Source organism: Larus michahellis, chromosome 13, assembly GCF_964199755.1.
Source record: "Larus michahellis chromosome 13, bLarMic1.1, whole genome shotgun sequence".
Taxonomy (NCBI): domain Eukaryota; kingdom Metazoa; phylum Chordata; class Aves; order Charadriiformes; family Laridae; genus Larus; species Larus michahellis.
This window is the reverse complement of record NC_133908.1, coordinates 2,312,009-2,328,085: the sequence shown is the minus strand read 5'-3', so window position 1 is coordinate 2,328,085 and position 16,077 is coordinate 2,312,009. Positions and strand designations below refer to the sequence as shown.

General features: G+C 49.5%; 1 protein-coding gene across 6 annotated transcripts in view; it reads left to right on the top strand.

Moving 5' to 3' along the window:
- The window catches only part of NF2 (NF2, moesin-ezrin-radixin like (MERLIN) tumor suppressor), a 52,812-nt gene that overhangs the window by 10,596 nt on the left and 26,139 nt on the right, over nucleotides 1-16,077 (top strand). For all 6 annotated transcript variants that reach the window (XM_074606262.1, XM_074606264.1, XM_074606259.1 and 3 more), the window contains exons 2-9: nucleotides 1,667-1,792; nucleotides 2,828-2,950; nucleotides 5,256-5,339; nucleotides 10,596-10,664; nucleotides 11,472-11,554; nucleotides 12,242-12,317; nucleotides 12,597-12,731; nucleotides 15,018-15,092. In XM_074606262.1, the coding sequence (XP_074462363.1) occupies nucleotides 1,667-1,792; nucleotides 2,828-2,950; nucleotides 5,256-5,339; nucleotides 10,596-10,664; nucleotides 11,472-11,554; nucleotides 12,242-12,317; nucleotides 12,597-12,731; nucleotides 15,018-15,092 (771 nt within the window). The remainder of the gene's footprint in view (nucleotides 1-1,666; nucleotides 1,793-2,827; nucleotides 2,951-5,255; nucleotides 5,340-10,595; nucleotides 10,665-11,471; nucleotides 11,555-12,241; nucleotides 12,318-12,596; nucleotides 12,732-15,017; nucleotides 15,093-16,077) is intronic.

Genomic DNA, 16,077 nt, shown 5'->3' with positions numbered 1-16,077 from the left:
AAGCGATAGGCTGAAATGGGATCTTTGCAGAAAGAAAGAAAAAAAGAAAAAAAAAAGAAAAAAAGCTGATAATACTTTATGCAAAGCAGTTTAATTCTAGGTAGGAAATAGCCCTTTGATGCCAGGCTGTTTTTATGTGCCTACAGAAATGGTACAAAATAGCTGTTTAAATGTGTCTCGCTCTGTTTTGTCTGAACCCTCGAATTAACCTCCCTCTTAAAATAATAGTCAGGAAAAAGATCTTCCGCAATCTGAGCCATCCTGCGCCGAGCTGGAGCTCGTCATGGGGACTGGAGGCTAGCTAAATGTGTGAAATTAGGGTTGTATAATTACAACGCTGCAAAACTTGCTCCTCCTGGTGTTTTTGACCTCGAGGTGTTGACGGCGCTTGATATGAATTGCGGAGAGGCTGCGGCGAGCCATCCGGGGGTGGTGTGTTTTGGAGGCTAGCGTCGGCTTTCTTCTATTCTGGGACTGTCAGCGTGTGTGTGCGCGCCCTGGGAGCGGGGAGGAGGGGGTAGAAAATAGCGATATAGTCATTTAATCACAGCCAGCGGAATGGCAATAAGCTTGTCCTCGGCGGCTTTGCCCACAAGGCGGCAGTGGGTGACAGCGGGAGCGGCGCGGCGCCCGCGCCAGCCCTCCCGGCCCTGCCTGAGCATTAATATTGATGCTGTCCAGGTGGCACCAAGATTGAGTTGTAGTGACAAGAGAATGCGCCGAGATCCTTTTGCCCTAGGGCTTTAGAGTAATGGCCATATGTCTCGGTCCAGCAATTGTTTCCACCGTGCAGATGGAAGACCGAAGTGGCTTTGGCATATTAGATTCATCTGCTTTATGTCCCTCTTCACCTTTCTGCCTCCCAACACCTTCTGTTTTTATGAGCAAACTTCGATAACAACATAGATGCAGCTGCGAGATTGCTCAAAAGACACAGTCTTTGAGCGGGACCAATTTTCTCCGCTCCTGAGCTGCTTTTGTCACCAACATTTTCAGTGGAAAATGCAATTTGACTCTATCAAAATGTGCTAGGAGAGAACCGCTGACTTCAGGGATAATTATTTTTTTATTTTTTTTTTCCCCTGAGCTCTTTTTTCCTCTTTTTCCCGTGCAAGGCCAGTAGCTGTGGACAAACCCACTTCGTACATAGATTGTTTCCTTTGTGATTTTCGGAAGCGCATTGTGCCCTTGTCTGTGAAACCCTGTGGATGATACCGGAGTTTGTGCAGGGCTTCCTGGGGCTGTAGGTAGAGACATTAAAGCCACTGAGGGGCAGTTAAGAGCGGTTTTTATTTCTTGCTGGAAGCAGGTTGCTCGTAGCAGCGCATGGCTGAAAAGGAACCTCAAAAGGACCTTCAGGTCCTCCGTTGAATGTCAGTGGGTTGCCAGAGGAAGAAGCAGGGCGGCTTTATTTACATCGCTGTTTGCAGGGGCGGAAAAAAAATCGCATCTCAGTTTCCTAGTGAGGGAAGAGTCGCTGATCGGCAGATGAGATCAAATGGAAGGCTATGATGTATGCTTCGGTAGGATGTTTCCTTCTCTGTACCAGATGCCTTCTCCACACTCTCAAAGGCATCGTGCGTTGAAAAAAAGGAAGGATTCGGTCGAACGGAGATGAAGTTCTGAAATCCATCTTTATAACTGCTTCCTCTTTGCTCTCCTGCAGGTAAAGTGGAAGGGGAAGGACCTGTTCGATCTCGTGTGCAGGACACTAGGACTCCGAGAAACCTGGTTCTTCGGGCTTCAGTACACTATCAAGGATACGGTGGCTTGGCTCAAAATGGACAAGAAGGTTGGAACCAAATTCCCCTTGAGAGGTTGTGTGGGATGACAAAGGAGAACCTGCTTTTTTTCCCTCTCTTTCTTTGCTTCCCCAAGGTTGCGTTATGTGTGGTATCAAAGTGAATTGGGTGAAGTGTATTTAAATCTCATCCCCACGGCATCTGTAAGTCATACGGGGAAGAGTTGGCAGGGATACCCCATCCCAGCTCCTTCTGAGCTGTCAATCCTCAGGCCTTGCACACTGAATCCCCTCTTTTGGAGACAGCCGTACTGGGATGCTGGACAATGGGGTGACTGTAATGTAAATGAAACCTGAAAGTCTCTTTTCTGTGCCCCTGAATGGCAAAATTTAGCGGAAAAGTGAAGTTGCATCTTGGCTTCTGATGCACAAAGAGCTAGGGAGGAGGAAAACCAGAGGAATGAAGGGGAGATGGAGGTAAGGGAGGAAACGCTTCCCGAATATGGGAGCCTGCAGGCTGCTGAGGGGTGGGTTAGAGGAGAGATAGGTGTCATTCTGTTTGCATCCAAAGGATGTTAGGCTAAAACCGGATGGTAATTGAGACTGGGAGGGGAGGGCTGGGTGTCTCGCGTGGCGTGCCAAGGTTTTAAACTAGCATGAATCTGAACTGGACGGTGCCAGCACAACAGAAAGGTAGCACAGAACAACACTGAAATCCGAGAGGAGGTAGTGCAAGGGAAACGACGAGAAAGTCGGATGGTGGCGTAGCAGGATATAGCATCGCTCTGCGAGGTTCGGGAGAGGCAACATGTGTGCAGCAGATCAGGATCAACCTTCGCTGTCTCATTTCGCATGCTGTTTGTTTGGGCCTTGTTTGTTTTCTTGCATCGTTAGGAGTGTCAGAAATGTTTGTTTGTTTTCTTTTTTTAACTACGGTTGCTGAGCTACTTAGGTTGGTTCGTCAGTTCTAGATGTCTGAAGTGCTTGATGTGCTGATCTGAACAGAAGGGAGCTGCGTCTTGGTTCCAAGAGATGGAGCACTGAAGAAGCTGGAAAGAGTAGCTGAATGGCTCTTGTATCCTACAGGTTCTGGATCACGATGTTCCAACAGAGGAGCCCGTCACCTTTCACTTCCTGGCCAAATTTTATCCTGAGAACGCGGAGGAGGAGCTGGTGCAGGAAATCACACAGCACTTGTTCTTCCTGCAGGTAGGAGCCCTGTCAGTACACTGTTTTCCAGCCCGAGGGAGAAGGAGCCAGGATGAGCAGAAGTGCGAGAAGGTTCCAGGGTCAGAAAGTTGGTCAGCAGAGTGTGCCTCCTCATCATTATGTTCCCACCTCTCCGAAGGGAGTTGTCTTCAACGACAAAAACTTCTTAAAATAGGTCAAAGCTGGTTTGTCTGGATGAAGCAGTCCCAGATGCCAGACTCGCAGACCTTGTAAGCTGGCTGTCAGGAATGATTAGGTGATTTGTAATATTAGTGTGTGGTAGCTAAGGGAAATGAATCTGTCAGTTGTGGGCTTGAACGACACACGCAGCCTTGGCGTCCACCTGCCTCTCCGCAGGGTGTGGATATCAGTTGTGCTGAGGGATGGCAGTTGCCTTTGTACACGATAGCGTCGTTATGGGGAGCAGGGGAATTTCATCCTCAAGAACAGAACGCAGCCAACCTGTTTCGTGTTCGGGCTGTACAGCAAGGTTCACCTCTTCGCCAAACAGCCTCCAAATAACTGGAGCAGAAGGAAATCCCAGAAGCACAGCTCTGTCAGACACTGATGGCAAACGCAGAGGAGAAGGGGAAACCTAACGGTCTCACCTGCCCCAGTAACTCCTGTCCTTATGTTAAGCATTTGGAAACTGTGGTTGAATGCATCTTCAGGCTTTTTTCTTTTTTTTTTTTTTTATTTAAAGTACGCTACGCAACTTTGTGTCCTGAGAAATCAGCTCAGCTGATGTTGTTGTAGCAGCGCTGCGTGGCTGGGAAGGAAGAGCTTCTATCACAGGAGCTCGCTTTCCGACAAGATCGATTTTCTGAAACTATGTCCTATAAAGGGTTGTGTCGGCTGTGGTTACAGGGAGCGGAATAGTCCCGGTCAGACCCCTAGGTACTTGTTGGGATGTTTCAGCTGCTCTGTGGCTGTTAATTTGAAGTTTTTAAAATAAATAAGTTCTAAAAATAAAATAAAAAAAACCAAAACACACTCATTCTTACGTTTGTTACACCAAAGTAGAGACAACCTGCATTTGGATGCTCGTGGAAATACCGCTGTGGACTGCAGCGTGCCCTGCCCTTTCAGATGGGCATCAAAGCGATCTCATCGGCTTCGCAGCGCTCCTCGCTCTTCCAAAGTTCGTCTTTGGTCTTCAGAGCTAAAGGGCTTCTAAATGCAAAGTGTTGCTGCTAATTTCCAAGGTCTGTCTGTGCACTCGTGTCTCTGTAGGGCTATTTTTAAATGTCCGATTTGCCATGGGCTTTATCCTTGATGAGGAAAAACGCTGTTGGCATCTTTGAAAAGGAAAATCGGAGAGGAAAAGCAGTTAAAGCTGCATTTTATAAATGCAGACGGTGACTTTTCTACTAGGATTTCTGATGATGAGAGGAGCCTGGGCTCCTGTAATACGTTTGGGAAACGGGAGCACACATAAGCTGGCAGACTCTCCTGTTTTTATCTTAATGCAGGAGAATATCTTCTGTGATTATGTTGTAACCAACTTTGAGGACTCAAAGCATGTTCTAAATTCAAATTGATGTTACTGCATCTCTGTGACAATCCATTTAAGTCTCCCGGGAAATAGTATGCTTTTTTTTTTTTTTCTATCTTTATTCAGGAAAATTAAGTGTGCAAAAACCAAAAAAAAAAATCGAACATGACAGGTTTAATTTTTTAATGCACAGAAGCCAGCAAACGTGAAGCTGGTGGCTTTTGGGAGCTGCAGGTCGGGTCTCCTGGGAGCGTGCCGCGGGGCTTTGCCCGCTGCTAAAAGCACTGCCGGGAAGGGGACCCGCGGCTCTCCCGGTGGGATCGGAGGGAATTAGCCTCCAGCGCGGGTGAGCACTGACTCATAATGAAGCCTGAATATCCCAGAGCAAAACCCTTGTGCGCTCAGAGACTGGGCTGCAAACTTCTGGTTTTAATTTAGTGCTGTGTATAGATGCCGTATCAATCCATAGCTTATGCCTTCACAGGTTTTATCCCCATGTTTACAGGCAAGACTTTCCCCCCCCCGCCTTGCCTTGCCTTTAGCCGTGGGATACAGGTTCTGTCGTTTTCCACGTATAAATTTAGCTCTTCTCGCAAACCTGCCTGAAAAAGGTGGCCCGTGAAAGCCTGAGCCCTTCCCTTCTGAGCCACCAGAGACTTCCTGGGCCTGAATTGTAATTAGTGTCAGGAAAATTGTTAACTCTGTGGTTGACGGCTCGAGTTAAAACAAACTGCAACCATCTGCTGCGACAGTCGTGCTTTGCGCTGCTCCACTAAATGTGTGTTACGTGTCCTTTACTGCCACGTGCAGGTGAAGAAGCAGATTTTGGATGAGAAGATCTACTGTCCTCCTGAAGCTTCTGTCCTGCTGGCCTCTTACGCCGTCCAAGCCAAGGTAGGCACAGGGGGAGTCTCCAAGGGCCTGCTGACGTTGGTGATGGGTTGGCGTTGCTCCCGGGAAGCGAGGTGCTTTGCAATGGACCCGCATCCTGAGGAAGGGGCAGGCAGGGAAAGTTGTTAAAACTCAGGAAGCGAGGGGACTACACGAGCGCTGTTGCCTTCTCCGCATGGCTGGTTCCTGGCTGCCTTCAGACGTTGGACAGATTTTTCCTTGCTCTTTCCAGGACTCTTTAGCAAGTGCTCAGTTTATGGGCTGTGGTGCCTGCTCAAGTGTGGCTCAGTCCTGGAGCAGGTGAATTCCCCGAGCCCGTGCTTTTTTGGATCTCCTCCTTGCTCTTGCTGTTGTAGCCAGAGGCAAGCCAGCCATGGGACTTGCAGCTCTGCTGCTTCCCCAGAATACTTGTCATCATGATAAGTACTTTATTTTGAGTGCTGCAGCTTGCCACATGAAATGTTATTGCGGTGTTAAAGGGCTCTTCCTGGCTTCTCCTTTGATCTTGGGTGTTTGGTTTTCCTCGACAGAGGAAGAAGTCAACGGTCACTAAGTTCTCCTCATTCCTCGGCTGAATTCTGCTCTGGACCCAGAGTCAGTGTGTTTTGTTGAGGATTTATTTCAGAGAACACTGTTTTCCAGTCTGGAGCATGCAGCCTTGGACAGCTTGCAGCAGCCCGCAGCAGAGGGACCCCTGGTGTAGAGGGAACAGGCCAAGGTTCAGAAGTGGGGATGTTCTTGCAGGAGGGGAAGTAACTTCTCCCTGTCTATGCACAAAATGTACTGCTTCTCAATTAAAAAGACTAATCTCCAGTTTATGCGTGTAAAGATAATGTCTTCGGAGAAGAAGGGGAGGGACGGGAGTCTGATCACAACCCAGCCACGTTCCTGGTGTAACCTTGTGGTCATACTCGGTTCGGCCTCTCTGGATGTGATTCAGGGAGGCGTTTTGGCTCGCAGGACCGCAGGCAGGTGGCCGTGCCCTGGCCCTTGCCTCGAGGAGCACGACTGTGTGATCTGAGAGGAGCTCCCTGGTCTGTGAGACCACCTTAGGTGGCAGGGGAGGGGATCGGGCTGTGTTGCCTGAAGTGAGGGCCTGATCCCGGCTGGTTGGAAACGGAGGCCGGTCCTCGGTGTTTCCCTGTGGCTTTTTCCGTGTTGCCGTATAATCTGCTTCATAACCCTTTAATCCATGCCTGGTTTGTCTGAATGCAGCCCCGGGTGACGTGCGGCGGTGTTCTTTGATGCTGAATGTCTGAATTTACTAGAAAAAGATGTTTTCTCCTCATAGTCAGAATATTGATGAAACCATATTTTGTTCGAGAGACTCATCAGCCAGGGAAAGGCGAGTTGCTTTTAGAAATGTTTCTATTTGTCTGAAACATTCATCACTCTTTATTAGAGTGCATGAGTAAACACTTACTTGGCTTTTTCTTCGTTGACCTGCTGAGCTGAGGATACACAGGGGATGACTTTTCCGGTTGCCAAAGTGAATCAACCGTTGGGTAAATATTGAGCCCTGTTAACTCTTGGCCGTGACGGCTTCTGCTCGCGCCATCGGGAACAGGCTGTAGTTTGGTACAGGGCTGTTGTGCCGTCGTCCCCTTTCTCTTCTCACAGCGTGGCTGCCGACCTTGCGCTCAGTAGCACGTTTGACGTGCTCCACGCTCACTCGTCGCGAGGAGGTCAGCTGGAGTCAGAGCAGTTTTCCTGACCTTTGCACGTCTTGGTTCTGCACAGAGATTGTGTGAAGGTGGAAGAGGGATGCCTTTTCTCAGCTTTGCTAATGTGCTTTCATGTCTGCGTCACAGAATCACAGGGGTGGGAAGGGCCCTCTGGAGATCACCCAGTCCCACCCCCTGCCAGAGCAGGGTCACCCACAGCAGGTGGCACAGGAACGCGTCCAGGCGGGGTTGGAATGTCTCCAGAGACGGAGACTCCCCCACCTCTCTGGGCAGCCTGTGCCAGGGCTCTGCCACCCTCACAGCAAAGAAGTTCCTCCTCATGTTGGGATGGAACTTCCCATGGTCAAGTTTGTGCCCGTTACCCCTTGTCCTGTCCCTGGGCACCACTGAGAAGAGCCTGGCCCCATCCTCCTGACACCCCCCCTTTCAGTATTTATAAGCGTTGATAAGGTCCCCCCTCAGTCGTCTTTTTTCCAGACTAAGAAGACCCAAATCCCTCAGCCTTTCTTCATAAGAGAGATGTTCCAGTCCCCTCAGCATCTTGGCAGCCCTTTGCTGTCCCCTCTCCAGCAGTTCCCTGTCCTTCTGGAACCGGGGAGCCCAGAACTGGACCCAGCACTCCAGGTGCGGCCTCCCCAGGGCAGAGCAGAGGGGGAGGATGACCTCCCTCCACCTGCTGGCCACGCTCTTCTTGATTGATGTCCTCCAGGATGCCATTGGCCTTCTTGGCCACCAGGGCCCATTGCTGGCTCATGGGCATCCTGTTGTCCCCCAGGACTCCCAGGTTTCTTCCCACAGAGCTGCTCTCCAGCAGGTCACCCCCAACCTGTCCTGGTGCGGGGGGTTATTCCTCCCCAGGTGCAGCACCCTCCACTTGCCCTTGTTGAATTTCATAAGGTTCCTCTCTGCCCAACTCTCTCAGGCATCGCTTTTCCTTGCTGCCCCTCCAGGCTGGATTTCCCCTTCTGCTTATATTTCTTTTTTTCAGCAAAGGAGAAAGCTGAAAGCACATCTTTGGTACGGAACTGGGAAGAAAGATGTTGCAGGTCATCTCCTTCCAGTTAAATAGGGTAATGATGTCCTCTCTGGACAAGAAAGCAGCCACTGAGCACAGTAATTTTCACTAATAACGTGCTGATTTGCTTGATTAGGGGCATAATAGCCTGACATAGCGATGTGTTTGTAGCCATTTGATTGACAGCCAGGTTGGTTTGTGCTGTTGTTGCACACCTACCTGCAATAACAAAGTACGCGGGTGGGTCATAAAAATAAAAGGTTATTTATTTCTAAATGGTTGTGTTCGTTTGGGGAATTACCATGTGTTTTCCCCTCTAGCCCTGCATTCGAACCGCCCACGCTGCTTTCAGACGGTGGAGGCGGTTGAAGTTTTTAAATAGCCGGGAGAGACGTGGAATCTACTGAAAAAAATACGTCCTGGCAGAAAATGGTAACATCCGGGAGGTTCTGCCATTTCTTGCCCCTTAAATGCAGGTGGCTGCCGTGCTGCAGCCCTCTCGGCGCTTCAAATCTTGTAGCGCTATCAAAGGGCTCTTCTGCTTTTGGGTTTGGTGTTTTTTTTTTCCACCAAACCAAAAATATTTGGTGTAAATAGTTTGAAGCTGAACATCCCTGTCTTCATCCGGGAGGTAAAAGCAACTTCCACGTGCCACCGTGAGTGTTCATCACATAGTTCAGTTAACAGGAGCTGAAATTCCGTGACAGTTTTGAAGTAATGATTTAATTGAAAAGGTCTTTAAAAGTGTGTTTGCCGAATCATTTGAGCCAACACATACTGCAGTTCTTAAGCCATGTGTTGATTTTTGACTTGTGAATAATTAATGTTCTCATCCAGGCTCCCTCCCGGTACAAATATTCCTTGGGGACGCGGCAATATTTTTCACCACGTGAAAATCACATAATCCATACTTAGTCTTGGATCGCCACGGTAGATCACAACAAAAAATAATCGCGCTAATCCTATTTGCTATTGTTTTCATCACCTAAAAATGATTTATTTTCTGCCTCTCCAAGGTTATTGGAGTTGTTTCCTTTGCCGGTGACACGTTTTTATTGCTGTTCCCTTTTGATGTGGGTTCAAGGGACGTGTACCTGCAATGCGCTGCTTTCTGAGGAGCTCCGAGCATCTCTAGACCTTGGAAGACAGACAATTGCCGCTGCTCAGCACCCTCCTGAATGAAATCCCTGGCGGTTTTGTTGTATTAATTGAAGTCTGAGTCAGTGTTGATTGTTGCACGCTTCCTTCACATCTGCATTGGCTCCGGATCAATATTTGCGTCTTTAATCCCTGCTTGTCGTCTACATGAAACGTCCCTCGCCGGGCTGCGGAGAGGATGTATGTGTAGGCTTTTGATGCTGCTGAGCTCTGGTTTCAGCGTACGATGTGATGGTTCTGTCGGTAAAAGGAGGCTGAGATGGAAAGCTTCCCGACTTAACTACGTGACCACCCTGTGCGTCTTGGTCTGGCTTTAAAAACCGTCACTGTTTTGTACTTTCTGAGCTGAGGTCCTTCAAAAAGCAGGGAGGGAAGGGCTGTCTCCCTTGCAAAGGGAGTGACTTGAGCAAACGTGTCTCGTGTAATCGGGTAATGTCACTGCAGAGTCCTGTTTGCCAGGTGAATGAAAATCGCAGCATTTCATGTACGTGCCTCACAGCCGTTGGCCTCTTCTCTTGAAGTTGCTGGGTTATTTGAGGTGCCGTTTTCTGCTGGTTTCCTGCCCTCTTGAGCTGTACAGGAGGTAAATTTCATTTTCGCATGCACTGCAGGGGTGCTCGGCTTTTCAATCCGTTAATAAGCAGTTTTATTTCTCAGTCACTTTATATGCCGCTCAAAAAGAAGTAAATCTAAACAAATACTAGTAATTACTGGATGCACTTAACAAATCTGAATTGGATTCCACAGCCCAGTTGAGCAACAGACCCTGCGGCAGAAAAACCGACACCTGCCCAAGAGGAGTCTGTTGAACTCCTGTAATTTTTTTTTTTTTATATTTGTTTATTAGGGTGGTGAGCAGCCACGGAGAAACCGCCATCTGCCTCCCCCGAACTACTGGTATCGATCAGTCTTTGGGGACAGGGCTTTGTCCGTATCTTGACTCCTTGTCTCGCTACCGCTGGGAGGGCAAGGGCCTCTCAGCTATAGAGTGAGTCTTTCCTTGCATCGGAGGAAATGCTTTCTGGCTGCGAGAATTAGAGTAGAATAGAATAGTTCAGTTGGAAGGGACTTACAACGATCATCTAGCCCAGCCGGTGGACAGATGGTGGGATGTCAACGGATGGTGGGACGTCAACTGATGGTGGATGTCACCTGATGGTGGGAAGTTTTGTTCTGCTGCGTGTGTAGGAGGAGGTTCTTAGTTTCTATTAGCAATCAAATGACAAAGAAAATACGGTTATTCCATTTACTGAGCAGCATACGTTGCCTGCTCTAACAGGTTGTGATGTGAAGGGTGTAAGCGGTCTGTACGTGCCACTTCCCCATGGGATGGATGTCTAAGGCTGAAACTTGCCAGTGTTGTTAACGTGGGGTGGGCACAATATTTGTGTTTCTTTCCAGTACGGCGATTACGATCCCAACGTCCACAAGCGAGGCTTCTTGGCGCAAGAGGAGCTGCTTCCAAAGCGGGTAAGGAGCTCAGCCGAGCACAGGAGTAGATTTCCTTCAAGCCTGGTGGTCTTTTGTGTAACTGAGCCCTTTGCAATGAGGGTCTGCGTGGCAGGGTGCCAGCGGGGTGCACCCTGCCTGGCTTTCCTTGGGCGTTCTTACCAAGGCAAACAACCCAAAAAGATGTATTGAGGGAGGAGAATTCAATCTCTTTCTGACATACTTTAATAAAAACAGAAGGAAATGTTTTTTTTTCTTTTCATGGTTTCATCCTGCCTGCATAGAATCATAGAATCTCCCAGGTTGGAAGAGACCTTTAAGATCATCGAGTCCAACCACCAACCTGACACTGACAGACCCACCACTGACCCATGTCCCTCAGTGCCACGTCTGCCCGGCTTTTAAATCCCTCCAGGGATGGCGACTCCACCACTTCCCAGGGCAGCCTGTTCCAATGCTTGATCACCCTTTTGGTGTAGAAATTGTTCCTGTTTTCCTTCCTAAACCTCCCCTGGCGCGACTTGAGGCCGTTGCTTGAGGACGGTCCTGTCGCTTTTTACTTGGGAGAAGAGACCGGCACCCAGCTGCCTGGGGATGGCCTGGGGACGGCTTGCCTGTGCTGTGTACTTGGGAGGGTTGAGGGAGTGCTGAGCTATCGCAGGGCATGGGGTTGAGCATCCCCTGCTGAGGTTTGCCTGTCTTGATGTGGGACCTGGGACTGGCGAGGAGTGGCTTGGGGGTGGGGGTGTTTCTGGCTTGCTTGCTGGCTAAGGAGACTGTGGCAAGAGCGACAGTGTGACCTGGTCTCTGTCTCCTCACGTATCTCAGGTAATAAACCTGTACCAGATGACTCCGGAGATGTGGGAGGAAAGGATAACAGCCTGGTACGCAGAGCACCGAGGCAGAGCGAGGTGAGCGCGTGCTGGAGTGGTGACTTGGGGTCAGTCCCCTCGCCTGAAGAGTCACCAGGGTTTGGGGAGCTTGGGCAGGTGACGGATGAGCTGTGCTGACAGCAAGGTTAATCCAGCACGCCTCTGGAGCAGATTCATGAAGGCAGAGGGCTTTCTTTGCTCTAAATAAGCCCTGCTGTCCTCTGGTCACTGGAGAATTTAGGACTGATGCTCAGTATCCTGCAAAGGGGCAGGGAGGCAGGCAGTCCTGCCCGCCCAAGGGAGCCAGGGTGCCTTTGGGGCCAGGAAGAGAAGTGGGGCTTCAGACTGAGGAGGTATATCGCTGCCTCGGGCGGTAAAATGCTCCTTCTGGGGGATAAGCTTAAAGTCAGATGGATGTGAAACAGGGGCCTCCCAGCCAGGGATTTCTTATATATGCTTAAGGGATTGGGAGAGGGACAAAGCAAGGCTTGCAGTGCTGCATCTCACTGGGCAGGCATCAGCGGCCATTAAGATGCCAGCAAGCTGCGGAGTGGGATTTGCTGTTGGACTTTATTGATCCTGCCAGCAAAGAGCAGCTTGACCTGTGCGATAGAGACAGTCCGGGCTTTAAAGCCTTGTGTGTGCTTAGGATTGGAAAGAGCAGCCATCCCCCTCTCTCTGATCCTACCAAACATCGTAACACTGGCCTTTTCTTTTGTCTGACAGAGATGAAGCTGAAATGGAGTATTTGAAGATAGCTCAGGACTTGGAGATGTACGGAGTGAACTATTTTGCGATTAGGGTGAGTGTTACATTGTGGGTCATGGTTTTTCTTGCCGGCGTAGCTCTTGTGTAAGTCTTCATCTTGTGTGTTGGCATGAGATTGGGTGAGTGGAGCCTTGGAGAGCCGGCAGACCCGGGAGAGGGCTGCGGTGCCTTGGTGGGAGTCCCTGGGAGGCAGAAGCTCTTTTAACTGCTGGTGGGTCGCTGCTCGGGGCTGGTTGATGAAGCTAACAACGGTTCATCTCACACCCTCCGAGGGGAATAAAAGGGTTTTCTGCTCTTTCCTTTCCTCCTGTAGAATAAAAAAGGCACCGAACTACTCCTTGGAGTTGACGCCTTGGGTCTTCACATTTATGACCCAGACAACAGGTTGACCCCTAAAATCTCTTTCCCATGGAACGAGATCCGGAATATCTCATACAGCGATAAAGAGGTATGGATATGTCTCCCCTCTTCCCTGAGAGCAGTGAGAACACAATTGCGATTTAAAGTGACTTCCCTTAGCTTCTCTCTCTGCTCTGCTTAGCTAAGGGCAGCTCAGCTTCTCCGATTGAAACCTTAATTCCAAGCCTTCCTGAAACCTTCCAGGAGTGGGCGTACAAGAGGTCAACTGGGAGCTATTCTCCCATTTGGTTTTAGAGTACGGTCAAACCCTCTATGCGATTTTTTTTCCAAAAAACCAAAATGGCTGGTGATGTGCTCAGCCCAGATATCAAAGTTCAGAAGTTGAGGTCTCTCCTGTATATATTAGAGTATATATTACTGTGGATAGGTACTGGCTTATGAAATCCAGTGAGATGTATTCCTGGCGAGAAGGGCTCTTGCCTCTTGCCATATCATTACATCATCTTGAGTTTTCAGGCTGCTGGGCTTGGCATAACCGCTGGAATCTTTTTAGGAAGTTAAGTAATTTAAGGCCGCTATTGGATAGGTATTGATTAAATCCAGAGCATAAATATGAATCTTCCGAATCGTTGGCCACCAAACCTAGTTGCGAATAGCAGGGAAATTGGCTGCGGAGGGGAAGCTGAGCTGCTCAGTTTTCAGCCTGTGAGAGATGCTCAAAGAAAACCAGCTGCCTCCATCGTAAGGGGGAAAATGAACTTCTTAATTAAAAATTGTTTTCTAATCCAAACGTGATATTGATCAGGGTAAAAGCTAAAGGTTTCTCATCAGCTGCGTTTATTGAGTGTCTTGTGAAGTTTTATAAGTAGTAAGGCCGTGCTGGAATTCCCTTCGCTTATTTTCCTCCTTAAAAATAAAAAGCTTCACAACTCTGCAGAACAGCCCGGCACTTAGTGACTTTTGACGGCGTTCCTGCCCGTGACGATTGAGTGCGGTGGAAGCTGTCTGCTCAGGCTTTGCCTCAGAAATCTGGGGACTGAAGCCTCCCTAACCAGGCCTTGACACAAGACTGTAATAGAGCTTCCTCTTGGGGGAAAGAACTGCCACCTTCCATCGGGTCAGTCATCTGTGTAATAAGATGACCACGAGTAGACCTGACGTGATAGTAAACAGGCTTAACAGCTGGGTATGACAGCTACGCCCGCATGACAGAGGGGTTTAATGCGTCCTAACAAAGACTGGCTCTTTACGTGGCAATGAAATTCCTCTCCTGGCATATTTCTGCTGTTGCTTTCAAAGACTGGTGTGGATTCTGCTGGAGCCCGAGTCCGGGCATATTCACGCACGTCTGCCTGTGTGAAAGTCTTAAAAGATTGGCTCTTAAACTGACAAAACGAAACACTGCCAGGGCGAGTTCGGCTGAGCCCTTTTCAGGCAGTGCAATGTATTGACAAATAGCCCTGCTTTAATGGACGCAGGCTGCCTGCTTGAGCGCCGACTCTTCAGCTGGTTATTTCTGTAGCCTGTGGGGGAGTGATGGAATATATGCATGCCTTCCAAAAAATGGGGTGTTGTGGAGCACTCCATCTCTTCAAGTACCCTTTTGGTTAGTTCAGAGTCTTCCGTCTGTCTTCTGTGTTACCCAGACCCTCGCGTCTGGCGATGCCACCTAGATCCTCTTGAGAGACCTGCTGTGGGAGAGCTCTTTGAGGAGGGTAAACCCAGGCCATGGTTAGAGCTGTTCGGTGGGCACGGAGAGTCTAAATAAAAGTTAGAGCAAGGGAATAATACTTTGAGTTGCAGAGCAGTCTTGTGACATGGCTGGCTTCTGGAGAAGAAAGTGCCTGGAGAATCCCTTTGGGGACCCTGTGCGAGTGGAGGTGTCAACGGGAAGGACAGCAGCTCCTGTTTCTGTGTTCCTAATGCGACCCTCCTGCCCATCCATGAGCTGAGCTGGTTCTTCCTCCCGTCAGAAGCGTCATGAGTTTCTGCTGTACCTTCTCCCTTCTCTACAGCTGCCAGGAGAGCAGCATCTCGCCTTTCCTCAGGAGGTGCCGAGCTGTCTCTGCCCTCTGCAAGGTGCTCGGCAGAGGACAGTGGCTGTCGGGCGTCGCAGTCTGTAGGTGGACGGCACTCTCATCGCTTCTGCGTGGCACTGGCATTTTTCTCACCGGAGGAACAGTTGTCTCCTTGGTTGCTTTTGATACTAGTTCTCTGGCTTGGCTAAAAGCCACGGGGACAGCTCTCAGCCTTGTTTGTCTGACACTGCTGACCTCCTCTGAGCCAAAGCTTTCAGTAAGACTTTTATAGCTGCGTTTTTATTAAATGCACTGCTCTGTGATAACTCTCCCCCTCTTTATTTTTTCCTTTTCAGTTTACGATTAAGCCATTGGACAAAAAGATTGATGTTTTTAAATTCAATTCATCAAAGCTGCGTGTGAATAAGCTGGTAAGTCTACAGACAGAGTAATTTTTATTGCCTGCAGCAGTAGTTTCTGCTGGCAGTACGAGACAATGTTCTTTTGAGGCTTTTCCTTCGAGCAGTCGGAGGGAGCGTGCTGGCCTGTAGATGTGCTTTGGTGTAGCACTTACTACTCGGTCATAGCCTCTAGAAGAGAAGGGGGGTGATCAAGTCAAGCTCCTTCACAGAACCTCTCCCCCCCCCTCTCCTGTTTTTGTGCTCCCTTTCTGAGCTGGGGTTACATCTGACCTGCATGGTGGAAGCGCTTAGTAAGTAAAACTTTCTTGTCACCCCTGTCTTTGCTCCAGATCTCCTTTCTTCTCCTGCGGACCCATTCTGCCTTGTGACGTAGGTCTCCCTGTTTCGGGACACATTGTTATCAGTCGTAGTCCTGGCTTTTTCCTAGGCTGATCCTCGCTGAGGACAATCTCTCCATACAGGGATGAGAAGAGTTGGGGGTGTTCAACCAGGAGAGAGGGCTCTGGGGAGACCTTCGAGCCCCTTCCAGTCCCTAAAGGGGCTCCAGGAAAGCTGGGGAGGGACTCTGGATCAGGGAGGGGAGCCACAGGACGAGGGGGAAGAACGGTTTCAAACTGGAAGAGGGGAGATTGAGATGAGTTGTGAGGAAGCAATTCTTTGCTGTGAGGGTGGTGAGCCCCTGGCCCAGGTTGCCCAGAGAAGCTGTGGCTGCCCCATCCCTGGAGGGGTTCAAGGCCAGGTTGGCCGGGGCTTGGAGCAACCTGGGCTGGTGGGAGGTGTCCCTGCCCAGGGCAGGGGGCTTGGAATGAGATGACCTTTAAGGTCCCTTCCAACCCAAACCATTCTGTGATTCTATGAAGGGGGCTGTGTTGACCTGTTCTGTTCAGCATCTGTGTTGGAGACCAGCCTTAGCGAGTGTTCTGGATTTGGTATCCGGAGGAGCTTTGATCCAGATTCTGTAGTAGCTGTGCACCGTGTTAAGTCACATGAGAGA